The sequence below is a fragment of the Scomber japonicus genome, chromosome 4 (genome assembly GCF_027409825.1).
Source record: "Scomber japonicus isolate fScoJap1 chromosome 4, fScoJap1.pri, whole genome shotgun sequence".
In the NCBI taxonomy this organism is placed as follows: Eukaryota; Metazoa; Chordata; class Actinopteri; order Scombriformes; family Scombridae; genus Scomber; species Scomber japonicus.
The window spans coordinates 20,076,543-20,092,902 of record NC_070581.1 but is presented as its reverse complement, the minus strand read 5'-3'; the positions used below and the strand labels follow the sequence as shown (position 1 = coordinate 20,092,902).

The 16,360-nt window shown below is 41.6% G+C and overlaps 1 protein-coding gene across 1 annotated transcript; it reads right to left on the bottom strand.

The window, feature by feature from the left end:
• Positions 1–120: 120 nt before the first annotated feature.
• On the bottom strand, positions 121–15,823 carry si:ch211-117c9.5 (sodium- and chloride-dependent creatine transporter 1). The gene is made up of 14 exons (XM_053316863.1): positions 15,778–15,823; positions 14,099–14,401; positions 10,462–10,593; positions 9,993–10,329; positions 9,526–9,658; positions 8,115–8,249; positions 7,864–7,967; positions 5,315–5,439; positions 5,072–5,184; positions 3,368–3,508; positions 1,464–1,566; positions 1,276–1,376; positions 1,032–1,202; positions 121–828 (listed from the first exon to the last, which is right to left on the bottom strand). The coding sequence occupies exons 1-14, from the start codon at positions 15,806–15,808 to the stop codon at positions 700–702; spliced, it is 2,058 nt and encodes a 685-aa protein (XP_053172838.1). The 5' UTR covers positions 15,809–15,823; the 3' UTR covers positions 121–699.
• Between the last annotated feature and the right edge of the window lie 537 nt (positions 15,824–16,360).

The window sequence follows — 16,360 nt, the reverse complement described above, 5'->3', positions numbered from 1 at the left end:
ACACATGCACACGCCCCCACTCACACACACACACACACACACACACACACACACACACACAGAGACAAGCACACTGACGCACATACGAACAGGCAAACATACACACACGCACGCACGCACGCACACACACACACACACACACACACACACACACACACACACACACTCACACACCCTCAGACCATGGCACATCAGCAGCAGATATGAGGTTTCGTCGGAATCTTTTTAGTTTATGCTCATTCAGCACAAAATAGCATGACGGCTTGGGACGGATGAGGCTGTTGACACCCTGACAGAGAGGCGAGTAAAAGGGAAGGTATCACAACTACACCGGACAACATCGCACTCACAGGACGAGACGGGACTTACAGCACAAAGGCGGGGAGCAGAAAGAGAGGGGAGAGTCAGCGAGGTAGAGTCAGAAAGCAGAGCAGAGAGGTTATAGCCTGTGATGACTACATGGGTGTGGGTGTGTGTTTCAGGTCTTCTCCCATCTAATCTTTGGTCCATTTGTCCAGGGGCTTTTTCATAGCTTTAAAACTTTGGAGTGTGTAACTAATCTGCGCTTTTCTCTCACCAGGCAAGTGTGGTGTGTATGCATTTCTGGTTTTGTAGTGTGTTCCTGTCTGTGTGTGTGTGTGTGTGTGTGCTGATGTTAAAAGGGCGACCTTGGCTCTGTGTTCTGTAGGGTTCAGCTCATCAGATGACACTTTCAAACAGGAGCGTGTTCTTGGTTCCTGCGGGGGGCAGCAATTTGGCCTCGCTCTCTGGGGCAAGATACTCCAGGTGATGTCTCCCCCAAACTGGGGTGGTAAGGTGTTGCCACCGCTACATGAAAGAAGACATGCGAAAAAGTTATGTTGAGCTGTTTATTGAACGGATGATTCACCCCTCTCTAATGAATAATGAGTAACAGACAGGGGAGGCAGGGCAGTATCTACGGAAACACATTCCTACTGACTTATGAATAGTTACAAACAGAAACACATGCAAAAGAGAATGTGAGCGAGCATGCACGCAGGCATACTGACCTCCCGCAATGATCCTTTGCAGCGCAGTAACTTGTAGAGAACGGTGAGTGGGATACAGAGCATGGACGACAAGGCCAATGCCCAGCCAAGCACTTCACCCCACAAGGGGTATGTGTACACTGTGTTGTAGGTCAGGGGCTTGTAGTTCACCACGTGGAACAGGAACACTGCCTATATGCACACAAAAGTGTCAGCTGTTGCAACTAGCAGAACATAACAAAAAAACACATAGAGCAGCACTTACCACACAGACAAATGGTGTGATGTAGGACCAGCACCACTTCATGTAGGGTAGGGGCTGATAGCCAATCATACGAGCCACGTCGTCCATGAAACGGTCTGCGCCTGACATAGATTACATAAAAGATGTTGAGAATAATGCATTGGTTCATGTGGCTGTTTGATACTGTGAATGCTGAGCTTGTGTCTTACCATAGACCCATGCAATCACCACACACTCCCAGAAGGCCTGCCACAGCAGAGTGATGCCACTGGCAGAGTAGTAGTCAAACAGCTGGAAGACATACATCCCTCCCTGAAAGAACAGAGAGAGCAGTCAACACCATTTTGTTAATATTACTTCATCAGGGTGTATACAGGTATAAACAAGTTAAATTTAAGACTTTTTAAGACCTTTTAATACCACTTCTAAATGAAATTTAAGACCAAACGTACGATGGAAATACAGTAATATTTCCAAGTAAACACACTGACAGTATGGTAAAATGACAAATGACGGTTGAGTTTAAGAACATCGGCTAAATGTGTGTCATGCGAAAAGATCACAAAAATGTCATCACTGTCCTAAATTAAATTACTGCGGCTGTACTAAGTGGTGGTGGTGTGACTCCTCATGTATGTTAATGGAGTGGACAAAATATTAGGAACACCTTTCAATAGAATGCACCCTAATCTCTCAATAATGAACATAAAGCAGAATTTTCACCTTCTTGTCAAAAAATGTATAAACTTCATAACTGTAGAATTTATAGCAGAGCTGCTGTATTGGATTAAATTAGATTGGAAGCCAGTGAGTCTATTTTATGTAGTTAACTTATTCTCTGAACTATATTTTATAGTAATTACTTATCTAGTATTATACAGTTAAGTAGTTATATTCAGCCTCAGTAGCGTCATGTTTTTTGTTGAATGCCTCACTCTCTCTCTCTTAAGGTCTGTTGAATGAGAAACCTCTGAGTGACTTAAAATTGATGTTGTGTAACATCAGCTGATAAAACGCGCAGCACCACAGCATAGTGTATAGTAACGTCACAGTTACCTGTCTGAGGATTAACGTTGTTAATGGTGGCATCACATGGAGCTGTTTTCATTAGTTTTGCGGGCTCCGCTGTTTTTTTCTGAGCAGGTTCTGCCTCAGATGATGTAGATTTATGTTTTAACCAGCGGTCTGTGTTTGTTTCCTTAAACTTAATATCACTGTTAGCGTGTCTGTGTTATGCTAGCGGGAGGTACAGAGGGAGCTACAGGTGTGTTCAGGGTCGAAGTCAGACAGTCGGACAAAGCAGTACCGGCCCGCTGCAGACGTTGGTTGAACATTAATACATCGCTGTAAATGTGTGCGGGAATTTCCTGCATTATAAGTGTTGGATTTGCGGGAATCAATTAAATTGTGCGCAATACCCGCAATCACGCGCTAAAATTCAGGCCCTGAGCTTCATACACACTGCCAGGGTTAGCCACCCTAACCAAAAGTATTCATTCCTTTCTAGCCATTTGTGATTGAACTTGCATTTCCCCATGTTTAAGTCGAGTGGATATCAGTGCTGAATTAGGCCCACCTGTAGATGCTTTACCCTACGCCATCAAGAGCTGCGCAATACGAGCTGCGCAGTAGACTACGCTCTGACCTAACCATAGACAACGCAGCACAACGCAGCACCGGAGAAAAAATATTCGACCTAACAAAACAGATTGCCCGCATTTTCGCGGCGGCGAGACTCATATATTTAAGACCCATGCAATCTGAATTTAAGACAATTTAATACTTTTTAAGGCCTTATTTTCATGAAAATTGATTTACGACTTTTTAAGACTTTTTAAGGACCCGCGGCCACCCTGTTCATATGTGACCTATTTAATCCCATTAGGCACCCAATCCATGTAGTTTTGAGAACTTTTTAAATAATTTTATGCTTTCAAAACAGTCCTGAATAAGATCAGGTAAGTGACTGGCTTTTCATCTAGTTTTTCTGAATGACTTCATACTTATCCTAGTGATCTTTTGAGCAGTGACCTGACCTACAAACGATTGTGTATCCCACCTTATTCTGAATAACCAAATGAAACCTAATAACTCATAGATATCCTCATTGTACCTCAGTGACCATTGACATGTCGATGAGGAAACAGATGACACAGCAGATGGCCGCTACCACCTCTCGCCGCAGGGAGCCCAGGGCAGACTTAGGGGGTAGCATGTCCATGATTCCTGTGATCAAACCCTCTACGCCTACAAACTGAAAAAAGAGGTACAGCAGAGAGAATGAGAGAGGAAAAATGCAAGACTGCAAGAGATAGTGTGGATTTAAGTCTGAAATATACTTCTGACACTGCAAATGTGCAAGAGTGTTCTACACAAATGTTTGCATTGCTGTCTAATAACATATTATATGTACACGTAACATCAGTGTGTTCACTGGGTGACAGTGTTGGATATATCAAATGAAAATTTCCAAAAAATAAACACTAAAAAATGTTTTCCTCCTCGACAATAACCTGAAAGGATAACAGCTGTGCAGTTATGTGTCACATAATTTCCTAGAAATAGTAGCACATGCATTGCCAATGTGGCAATGGCAGGAAAAAGTCAAAGAAGGATGGAGAAGAAATGAGGGACAGAATGGAAAGTGAGAGTAAATGAATGGACTGGTGAGCAGACAGACACTCTCTGTGTGAATCAGACAGAAGCTCATTGACAAATCTCTAGGCTGTGAAACAATGGATGTAGACACTGGCTCAAACAGATACACAACCAACAGGCTGCTAAGAAATGCAATGCTAAAACTGGACATGATGAGTCTAGACCATTGGACCCCTTGTGGTCCGTGGTGTAATTGCAAGGGGTCCAAGAAATAATTATATATATATAAAAGATCCTATGGCCTTTTACAGACATACCGTATTTATGCAAATAGAGACCAGGTCATTATTCACCTCGACTGCAGAAGGTAACAGGCCTTCATTTCTAATTGCCTATGTCTGATAACTATAACTGGCTTTATTTCAGTATAAAGCCTTGTTTTTGATCTGCTGTCCTGTCCTGTGATCCTGTTTGCCCTGTTAAAGCTACTACTTTATGCTGTTAATGCAAACGCAACACTAGCTCTCTAGCATTTCAGTAGACTTAAACCATCATTTCTTAACAAGGCTTTAATTATGAAACATTTGCAGGAACGTGCTATGGAAAACACATTCACCAGAGAAGTTTGGCATACGGTACTTAGCTACAAACAAAAACACACACAAACACAAAGAAGGAGAAGACCAAGAACTGTTTTCCACTGTTTTCACAGTAGCATTAGCAACATGGAGAAATGGCTAAAACTAAACAAATGACTATCTGGTCCACAGAATAAGAAAACCAAAACAGAGAGCAAAAAGGAAATATAAACAGATAAAAATAATTACATCATGTTCATGTTTGTTGTGCAAACATATGCTGTTTTATGCAGGATTAAAATAAAGCAGTGTGGGTTTTCCCTACAATTAGCCTAATGCAATGTCTATATCTGGCAAACTGTTTTTTTTTCTTTTTAAGGAAAGAGGGGCTGTACCCAAAAATAGTTGAGAACAACTGGTCTAAACTGTGTGTCACTTGTGTGAGAGAAAGTGAGAGAATAAGAAAGGCAGATTAGCTATCTAATCTACATAAAGTGTTAAGAAGTGATATAGAATTAAAAATCACAGCAAACCAAGTGCCACCTTACATTATCATATAGTCTGTCTAAGCTAAATGCTTTCTCTGCTGCATTTAAAGGTAGATATAAAAAGTCTTGCTCAAGTGTTTCACTAAGTATTACCTGGCTGTCCAGGCCCAGTATGAGCAACATAAAGAAGAAAAGTGCTGCCCAGAGTGGCGCCAGAGGCATCAGAGTAACAGCCTTGGGGTAGGCTATAAAGGCCAGGCCTGGACCTGCACATTAAAAACAGTCAGTCAGAAGCACGTCACACAGTATCAACGGTTTACTGTTACTCTTACTGTAATACTCTGGTCTTTGCACTGTGTTTTAGGGAGCTAAATCGTGGAGAGGCTGTGTTCTTACCACTCTCAGCTACCTTACTGATGTCCACGCCTTGCTCTGCAGCCATGAAGCCTAGCACAGAGAAAACCACAAAGCCTGCAAAGAAACTGGTTCCACTGTTAATGAGGGCCAGCACAAACGCATCCCTACAGAGAAATACAGAAAGAGAGGCCGAGAGAAAGGGAGAAAAACAACACAGAGAGGGTCATTTGGAGAAAAAATTGCTTCATAACACGCTGTAACATGACACTCATGCAAGACGCCCAAGATAAATACTGGCAACAGAAGAGTTGGGCTGGGATGGTAAATAGGGGATCAATAGCAATTTCTCTGAAAGCTGCTGTTGTCTTTGTAGTTGGCATGTGAAGAGCAAATGAGGCAGTGGCAAGTCTCAAGGTCTGAGGGGGAAAGAGTGAAAGGAAAAGACCTAATGACTACTTGCTGCCTTAATATCTCACTATATAATAGTGCTTGCACGTATTAATAAATGAAACATGTATGAGATCACATTTTAATTCAAATATAAAGTCTATATCACTATTGTACTTGTCTACATAGCAAGGAATGACCTTTTTATCATTACAAGTCTTTCTGGCAACATCAGCCAAGACTCCTTTCTGATATGAAGATTGTGTAAACCCTGGTATTACATCATGAAGGCTATTAAAACACTGTTGCAGCTGCCTTCAACCCCCACTCAGTCAACCATCAATACGCTCTATCAATCTGAAAAACTCAGAGGAATGCTTCTGTATGTGGATAATCAAAACAAGTGAGTGTGAGTGTTTGGGTTAAGAAAAACAGTCCATATCAAGACCACAATAATTAAACAAGACTAAAAGCCTACAGCCACACTAGCAGCCCTGGGATGTTGAAATTCTTATCACAGCCAGAAAATAAAATTGCAAAATTGTTTTGCAAAAGCGACAAATGTAGGTGCAAACTTCTAAAATGTTGCATTCATGTTGTGGAGATGTTACATATAAGCATTTGTCCTCTGTACAATGGTAATTTTAGGACATTTCAGACACAGCTTTTCAGGCTCAGCTCTACACTGTTAGGCCTGGCTCGGCTTTCATCAGTCTAAGTTGTATGTCAACCTCAAGTGTACCGCTGCTTTGAGCTGAATACTGACAGTAGTGTACTATTATTATTAGTGTACTATTATGCACAAATTACATATATATACATAATAAGTCCATTATACATAATAAGTGTAAGCGTATTAAGTATTAGAGTTAATGTGCTGATTAACATGTACAGTGTAATATTTTGGCATGCAACACATGCATTAACATTTTATATTTAGCATGTAATGCTTGTTTAAACATTAACTAATGTTAGCAGATTAGCATGCTATGTTAGCATTAGTCCAATGAATGTATCAAAGTTAATTTCAGTCTGTTCAATGTTTCGAGATATATCACGCCAGATATACACTGGCGGACTGACATTGTGATCCCTAAAGCTAGCTGTGTTGTTTATGTGCATCTAAGCACAACCTAAGAAAGTAGTCCTGAGTCTTAAATGTACTATACATTGGCAGCTGAGAGCAGTTGAACAACACATCCCTCCAGTTATTCTTGGGCTAGTCTGTGTGTGCATGAAACACAGCTGAGCTGACATACCTCAGAATCTAAACTCATCTTTCAACTACCAATTAAGGACAAGGCAAGGAAAATGTCAGATGGCAGGATATTCATGATGTTCCCCCTTCTATGGGCATTCCAAATATGCAAGCAGCAAGTGCTGAGATTTACTAAAATTAACTCTATTACTGTGGAGGAGCTACCTACCTCATAAGGGTTTTAATATGTTTACATATCTCTGTCTGTTTTGGGTAAACACATGCAAGCTCATCAACCGGTCTACAAAAACAGCAGTACTGAAGCCAGCTGGAGTTAGAAACAGACAATGAAACCCCAGTTTGCATCTCATTAAGGGCCTAATTGAGCTTCTATTGTACCAGTTCTACAGCCTTTCAGAAACCATACTGGAACGTTTTCCTAAAAACAAAATAGAGCTTGTTACATATTCAGGGCTTAAGGACACAGCTAAGATTTCTCCTGGCAAACTGTTCATATCTATTTTGATCAGGGAGGGAAGTGACTTTACATCTGAAATGTGAGTAGCGTGCAAGGAAGTCTATGGGCCTTCGATCACAATTCCTGGCACACACATGCATTATGTTCAAGACTAACAGCAGACTTTACAGTATGGCCTTCAGAATGCAATGAAGAGAAATGGTTTTGACCTTTAATAACATGCTTCTTTGTATGCACTTTACACCTGTAGTACTTGGGATATACGTAATATCTTCTAGTTTCACAAGCTACTTCATCTGACAGTTAGTAAAGAGATACTGAGGTTGCCTTCTCCTTGTCAGCGTGTCCGTAGTGAAAGAAAGCCTAATTCTTGTGGATATACATTTTTTTTCTGCCTTGTTTGATAGTACTCAACTGTACGGTCACATGCAGCAGTCTGCAGAGTCTGGCTGATGATGTTTGTGTTGATGTTGGCCTCCTTCCAGTTACAGTGGTGTTTGATTTTTATGTTGTGTTTGGACTTACTGGTAACAGTTGTTATGGAAGCGGTTGTAGCTGCCGAGCGCAGTCAGGGCACCCAGCCCGATGGCATATGAGAAGAAAATCTGGGTGCCGGCATCAATCCACACCTACCGCGAAGGGAAGTAACGTTTCAAAATCTATGAATCTATATTTCTTAGATATTGATTTACAAACCTGTCACATTTTCTTGTCTCTACACTACAACAGACAAATTTGCACTGATACTTAAATACAGGCTTAAGCAAACGTTATACCTGTGCTTCTCCAAGTTTGGACCAGTCTGGTTTCAGGTAGTACACAATCCCATCTAAAGCTCCAGGTAGAGTGACTCCGTGGGCCAAAAGGACGACCAGAACCAGGTAGGGGAACAGAGCTGTGAAGTATACAACCTGCAGAAAGAAGGAAAAGAGAACTGTGAAGCATACTTCTAGATACAGTGGAATCAATTTTCAGGATATATTTGAGGGTGGGGGGGTGAGGTTTGAGTGCTATGTGTGAGAACTCACATGAAGTGAAAGTAAAAATCGTCACAGGTTAACCTTTTAAAACATTTAAACTCATCACATTACATGAAGTAAGTACATTTAAAAAAGATGTGGTTATATGATGAATTTAACAGGCTAATTTAACAGTTTAGTGCTTATCAATGTGGTCCATCAGCTATGGTCAAATGTTTCAATGTAACTGCACCTAAGTATGTTTTTAGCACTTTGATTAAGCAATTACCTGCTTTGCAAATACTCAAGTCTTAAGTAGAAGCCCATTAGGTCCTTCCTGTAGTAGATGTGTAATGGGCCCTGTCATGTTACTTTGAAGAAAAGGTAGCCTGTAAATGGAAAGCCAGACAATTTGTAAACCTCCTGCAATAGCAGGGGTTTTTGGCAGACCTTTTCAAAAGGTAGTCTTTGTCAAGTTATGCTGAGAAAGCTGCCCCCTGCTACCCAGTAGAAGCATCAAGTCCTAGTTCAATCAGTATGGTAAGAGCAAAGTAGTGAGAAAGCACATATTTGCCTTGATCTAGTGTGAACATGGGCAGAAAAGCCCCTTTCCATGGGAAAGATGGAAAGTTACTAATCGGCTTACAGCTGGCCGGCTGGCTCAATCTCCTTCATTATTGTCCCTCGCTCTATGAGCTTTGGCTACTCTGGAGATACAAGTATGCAAACACAGACATCTATCTCCATACACTACAAAATAAGAATGCTTTCATTATCCAATGTATCTTTAGATGGAAATCACTGACTGAACAATGCTTATGTAGATAATATGGATCCAGGGATCAGTGTAAGATTATAGCCTGACTGACGCATTAAACTGAACATATACATTAATACACGTGAGAGAAAACAGGAAAAAAAGCAACTACACAAATTAGCATAGACATTCAAAGAATACACGTGTGTGCTTATATTTGTGTTCAGATGCGTTTCAGTCTAGACACTGATCCTCTCACTATACAAAAGCTGATTTGGGGTCAAAGGGCAAATTTAAACCTTGGCATGAAACCATGCAAAATATTCATCTGCACTCCATGAACCCTGACAGCGGCAAGTAACCTTTCATGTACAGTGTGCATATAAAGCCAAAACTATTACTCTGCACTCCATAAACTCAAACAGCGGTATGTGACATAAAGCATCATGAAACAAACAGCAAGAAACCTACCTTGCCAGTAGATTTAACTCCCTTCCACATGCAGAAGTAAACAATGATCCAAGTGGCTATGAGACACAGCACCATCTCATAGCTGATGTCACCAGCTTCGTGCAGCCCACCAGACAGACGCAGCACTTTACGTCTAGGAGCAAGAACACAGAGATATGCTCATTAGAAAAGGGAACAAAAGTTTTCCAAACACGCCTCAACTATAGTCAAAGGCAAAGTAAATATGTTGATAACTTGCAAGTCAAAGGAGGCTTTTTATAGGCTTAGCCAATGCCCGATAATGAAACCTTAAATGTAATTAACTTTGCAACTGACATAAAACTACAGATTAATCAGATTCAGGTCTGCACAAACTAGAAACTCAGAGTACACAGCACACTGTAAGCATTTTCTAATATATCATTTTTAAGACTGCGGACATCCAGCACAGCTTCTCCACAACAATTTCTAGATAAGAGATAACATACTCCCAGAACTCGATGACCGGGGAGCGCATGCCCTCAGCCTCAATGCAGCTGCTGTTGAGGAGAAGCTGGGCTGAGGACAGGTTCAATGGGGACGTGGAGGAGAGGAGGTTGGAGGGAGTGGCAGCAGGTGACTGCAGAGCCGACTGGGCGGCACTGCGGTTGTGGCAGAAGCGGCGAAAATCTTGTGTGCAGTTGGGGGTGTTCCATGGGTGTCCACAAGTGGCCCAGGGAAGCTGGTTGGTGAAGGAGTGGAAGAGAAAGTAGAGACCCCACACCAGAATCATAATGTAGTAGGTGTTACAGAAGAACACTATTACCATTGAGGCCAAGCCCAGACCTGACACAGAGAGAGCAGAGGACAGAGGAGGAATGAAAGGGTAGATTTTACAAATCAGAGATGATAAACAAATAATCCTGCTTCAACTGTATTTTAGATGTGTCAGACACACCAACATCGACTCAGACATACCTTTGAAGAGGGGTGCGATGTTCCAGGCAGAGACTCCTCCCTGCTTCATGAACTGTCCCAGTGCAATCTCCAGGAAGAAGACTGGGATGCCCCCAATGAATACTATCAGCAAGTAGGGGATGAGGAACACTCCTGCAACACACATGGACATATTCACATACTGAATTACACTTGGATTGCCTCGCTCTGGGAAATACTAAATACTGATTGACTAAACATTGATTAGAAGTGAAAAACAATGATTAAATAAACAGCAAGGTTTGGATGGCCAGTAGGAACAGAATAATATTTGAGTGGTTTATGGTCCTATTGATTGCATAATAATGACAATAATAGTATCCAAAAAAAAAAAAAAATCAATACATTCCTTGTACATCAACCACAAGTTTGGTGCTCGTTACACTTTAATCAACAGTTATTTCAGAAGATTAAATGAAAATGAAATATATTTTTATATAATATGTTTTATGCATCATTAATGCCAGTAATGTCTGCAAATTGACATTTGCTTAGCCGTTCTGAGACTTTATTGTCAGGCTTCTTTGTTAACCATGGGATACTTGGTTACTTTCTATAAACAGAAAGTAGAGTAAAGTAAAAATTAAACATATTTTTTTTTGGGGGGGGGGGGGGGGTTAGGATTTAGGAAGGTCTTAAACCTGATATGTTGCAATTACATGGTAAAAGACTTAATTAATCTTCTTGGTCCTCACAACACCCCATAGTATATACCCCAAATAATTTCAGTTTGAATCACAGCTGGAAATATAAATAAAAACATCACAGTTTTCATTTTTTGGTGACTGATTATGTTGCTAAATTATACCTTATAGATGTTATGTTTTGGTGTGTATGGACTGCATTCGTATGCAATAAGAAATACAGATGAGGTTAATTAAAAAAAGGATTAAACATAACACACCACTGTGAGTGTGCCCTGCTCTTGTTAGTTATAGTACAACATGTAAACAGTAGAACATGAGATAAAAGTCATCATGTTTAAAGTTCTTTAGAAAAGGACACAAACTAATCAAGCACTCAACACAACACCAGCCACAGAGGAACAAGGAGTAAAAATGGGCTAAAGAGCGAAAGCCAGGGACAAGTACAGACAAGGCAATAGATAAGAGGTGCATTGAAACTACATGGGAGAAAACAACATTGTCTCCCATTCCACAAGTGTTTTGACATTTTTTGGAAAGTATTATCCTTGAACTTGAAAGCTGTGTAGAGAGGAGACAGACAAATGACTATCAAATGGCCAAAAGAGAATGGACTCCTGCAGGAGTTATTAGTCCTGATAGAGACATCCAGGACTTGTTTCATTTTGATTAGTAGTGTTTGGCCCTGGGCACAGGGTTTTTGCAGGGTTTCCGATAAATAATCTCCTTTGTGATTCTTATACTGGAGCAGAAGCTCGCTGTAATCAGAAACACACATTAATAAAAAAACAAAAAAAGATATGAAAAAGGAGTCATGAGGCATTTGACTCAATGGCCATGATTTGAATAGTAATATAACTGGATGATGCCACCACAGTGCGCAGAAGGGAAAGAGTCACATGACCAGCTATGACGCAGAGCAGAGAAAGGCAAAGAAGAAAGGAGGGAAAGATGGATAGATCACAGAGGAGGGAGACAGAAAAACTGGGACAATGCTGTGGTAGGGGAGGCTCAACAAATACAAAAATGAAACACTGGGTCATCTACCTGGTTAGCTCCGCAACAGAGCTATTGATTGACAATTTGTGCCTCATTCAGTCCATCATTCTTTATGTCATTCACTGAGAGCAGAGGGCTGTAGCCTTATAAGGAAACATTCATGAGCATGAGTCTAACAGAGAAAGGGGTGGGAGAGCCAGAGAGACAGAGAGAGAGACAGAAAGAGAGAGAGAGGGAGAGCGGGAGATGCAATAGGAGGCGTGAATGGAATGAGTAGAGAAAATGCTTTACTGACATACTCCAACATACTGGCCAAAAATCATCGAGGAACTGCGTCCTTAATAGGCTTTAGTAAATCCTCTCTGATCATAAATAAACCAGACACATCAGGCCTAGCAGCTGAGTCACAAATAAATAAATAAATAAATAAATGAATGAGATTTGCAGAGCATTAATTCCATGCATTTACAATACATTAAGTTATTGCTGTCTCAAATTCAGTTTAACCTTGTTTCAATCACAAGCAGGTCCGAAAAAGAGCCCCAGCTCTTATCTGATATCTTTGCTGTGTTACAAGGTGTACCCTGCATTGGTCAAGGACACAAAATGAAGTACTGTAGCGGATGTGGCTGCGCTGGCACACACTCACAGGACGGGTTATTGTGTGACATATCCATATGCCGCCTTATCAGGGAGCGAGTGGGAGAGAGCACCTTTGTATGCTACATGAGTGCTGGGCAGGAGCACAGGGGGTGGACTGTGTGAGGCAAGCCATTGTTATACGATACCAGAAGGTGGGTATCAGAGCTACGGGTCACAAGACACACACACACGAGGGAGAGGGAGGGCTGGGCTAAGACACACACACACACACACACACACACACACACACACACACACACACAGCCGTACATTCATTTTTATTTCAACGAAACACCTCATTAAAAAAAACAGAAAAGTGGGTAGGGCAGGGATAAGAGTAGTAAAGGGCAAAAGCTGAAGTCAGGGCAAGTTACTATTGGACTAGTTGGCACAGATGAAAAGGAGAGGATATAAAACAAGTAACCTCACGTGCTCGGAGGATTGTAGCAGAAAAACTGCAACTTGTACTAAGTCTGTTTGTTAAGCGACGGACGGCTAAAAGAAAGTGAAACCACGTGGTGGTGGCGGTTGTGGGGGGGGAGTGTTTAAGCTACGTGCTCACAAGCATGTAGTCCCTACCTTGTCTCTCTATTATGTCTATGCCAGTATTATGCCTCACCATGCTACCTGTCACTGTTGCCCTACCCTAAAAGTAAACAAACCACAACCGTCAGCAGGACCTGACTTGATTCAACACTCTTGTAATAACTGACCTACATAAAGTATTAGAACAATTCTTCATTTAGGGAAACTTCTTTTTTGAGTTAAAAAAATAAAAAAATAAATCTATATATTCAAATCTATGGTTTGTTTTGACTCATTAATGTTATGGTATTGTATTTTTAAGAGTGCCGATAAAGTCAGGATGTTGTTTGTTTGTTGTTCAGCTCAGAATTGAACACAATCACACCTATGAAACTAGTTGACCATTTCTGCGCTTGAGGCCCGACCTTCTCATAGGGGATACTGAACTTTACATACCTCCTTCAGGTGATCCTCAGGGCTGTATACTCAGCCCCCTTTTATTCAACCTGTACACCCCATAATGTAACTCACAGCATGTAGCAAGTCAGTCGTTAAGTATGCAGATGACACCACCATAACTGGGTGGATTATATACAACAATTTGGCATCATGCTGGGATGAAGTCAAGGACCTTGCAGAATGAGGCACTATATGACTAGTTTTGAATGGCGGGTTCATGCACCAAAAGAACTACTACAAGATGATATTTTAAAGGGATAATCCTCATGTGTACATTTTAACAATGTTCATTTGTTTGCATGCATAACACCAGACAGCTACATAAACTACACAGTGCCACCGAAGCTCACCTCCTCCATTCTTGTAGCACAGGTAAGGGAACCGCCAAACATTGCCCAAGCCAACAGCAAAGCCCACGCAGGACATGATGAAGTCCATCTGCCTGGTCCAGGTTTCTCTCTCCACCGCTGGTAAAGCTACAGCCCCATTTCCAGTTCCAGCTGTAGTCCCGTCCTGGCTCTGCGGTGGGCCAGCCCCTCCACCCTCACCACACCCTGGGCCTGCTCCAGGCACAGGCACCAGAGGGCGAGCTGACCCCCCTCCCTCCTCCTCAGACAGGGTCCCTGCCTCCATCTGGGGGAGACTGATATCACCTGGACAGGAAAAGATGAATCAAGATGGACAAGGGTCAGATGAGAATGAATAGATAAGCAGACGAGGGAATGAGATTTGGAGGAGAGCAAATGGAAAGCAATAAGTGAGCAGGAATCTGAATGTCTCAGTAACACTGATGAAATATACACATTCTTAGCAGGGAGAGATAAACATATTTTTAAAAAACACTCATGTTCAAATATACGCATTCACAACTTAATTTCACACGTCCGCACTGGAGACACATGAACCACAGTCTCTTGAATGAAAGAGAGGGAGAGAGGGAGAGAGACAGAGACTGCTTGTTTTCCATTCATTGCTGTGAAGCGTCAGTGCAGCCGTGGCCAATTATTACAAATCTCCTCTTAAGATTTAACAAGGAAGCTCATCCTACCATCATACATTCATTAGATTTTCGTGTTTAACTACAATTACAATGTTGGTATTTGGATTAAAATCATGTTGCAGTTGTACTGTCATCACTCCGCCAGCTCTCCCCCGACATTCATTCTCTCGGTCTCTGTCTCACAGTCAGAGTGATTAGTGTGCTGCGGCAGTACAACACAGTTGTAGAGAGCTGGTTGAAGGTACATCTCAAGCTCCTACGTCAGTCAAAAGAAACTGATTTTTTCCTATTTCTCCACAGTATGAACAAATGTAGACATACAAATACAAATAAATACAATCTGTCACTTCATTAGTGCCATGGTATCAGTGCCAGCTGCCCTGTTCTGGATGCAAAGCAAGGCAGCTGAATCCAGATCAGAGCAGTTTGAGGGGGTGTGTGCACAGAGGAGGGGAAAAAGTGGGGAAGGTAAAGGATGCCAGTGGCTATGGTGCCACGTATTACGAGGATACCTGTGGTTTTGCATAATTAGACAAGTGTGAGCAATAACTGTGAGCGTTATGTGTTTATTTCAGGTTCATTTCTTTTCTATTCTTGGGAATAAATAGGCTCCATCTCAAGAGGATATAAATGAATACACCTAATTTTACAAGAAGCAAAAGCCAGAAATAAAAGCTAAATGGTTCTAAACTTGACATGTACTTGATTGGTGAATAAGTACCATCTTCATTCACTGACACCTGCCACTGGAGTTCAGCTCAATTTTTACCTGTTAAATAACTTTAATTCAATAAAGTAACCTTTGGTGTAAAGTGTATATTGAGATATCCTTAGATGTATGTATGAGTTGTCATTAGAAACATAGAGTGAGGCAGGTAAGCGCTGCTCTTATCCTGAAAATACTGATATCAAAGTGGTGTCTGATTTCATTCACCAGCATGTGCTTGCTTTAGCTAGTAGTGTTTGAATGATAGCAGTGGTGAATAATAAAGCATTGTGAAGCGGTGGGAGGCTATGCACCATACTCACCGTGACTGTTCTCCTCCAGCTCAGGTGACATACTGTTGGACGGCGGCACAAAAATATTCTCTATTTTGTTAAAAAAGCAAGCTGGCTGTTGCTTTAGACAGAGGCTGCTCAAGTTTTATAAATGTGCCTAGCTAACGAGGCACCCAGCGGGCTCAGGGAGGCAGACACAGAGATGTAGCGGCCACGGTATGCAGTGCTGCAGTTGGCTTTTTTTTGGATTTTCTGAGTTTGTTATTTCGCCTTCTTGAAATTAAAATAAAAACGCAGTTTTTGTGATTATCACACGTTGGAACCCCTCAGCTCAGCCAAGAGATGGAAATGTCTCACAAAGCGCCGCGGTCAGTTCAGCCGTTGACAGAGGAGATTCAAAAGCAGTCGACGAAGCACTTGAAGGTAAGCCTGAAGAATCTCATGGATAACAGTTAAATGAAAATGATACTGCGCCTTGAGGTGAAGATTTCTTTTGTTTAAAACAGCCAAGTCAGAAGTCCGTGAACCTGTACGTGGTGCCGACAGACGAAGAATGTGATCTGCTCTACGGTCCGTTAGCCGTGACGGTCGCTCCCCCCGCCTCCTCCCACCG

Bases quoted from the DNA above. Each gene is read 5' to 3' on its own strand.
- si:ch211-117c9.5 (XM_053316863.1), bottom strand. From the start codon at position 15,808: ATGTCACCTGAGCTGGAGGAGAACAGTCACG. The intron at 14,402-15,777 runs GTGAGTATGGTG...TTTCCTGTCCAG, and splicing joins GCTGGAGGAGAACAGTCACG to GTGATATCAGTCTCCCCCAG. The intron at 8,250-9,525 runs GTAGGTTTCTTG...TTCTTTCTGCAG, and splicing joins GAGTTAAATCTACTGGCAAG to GTTGTATACTTCACAGCTCT.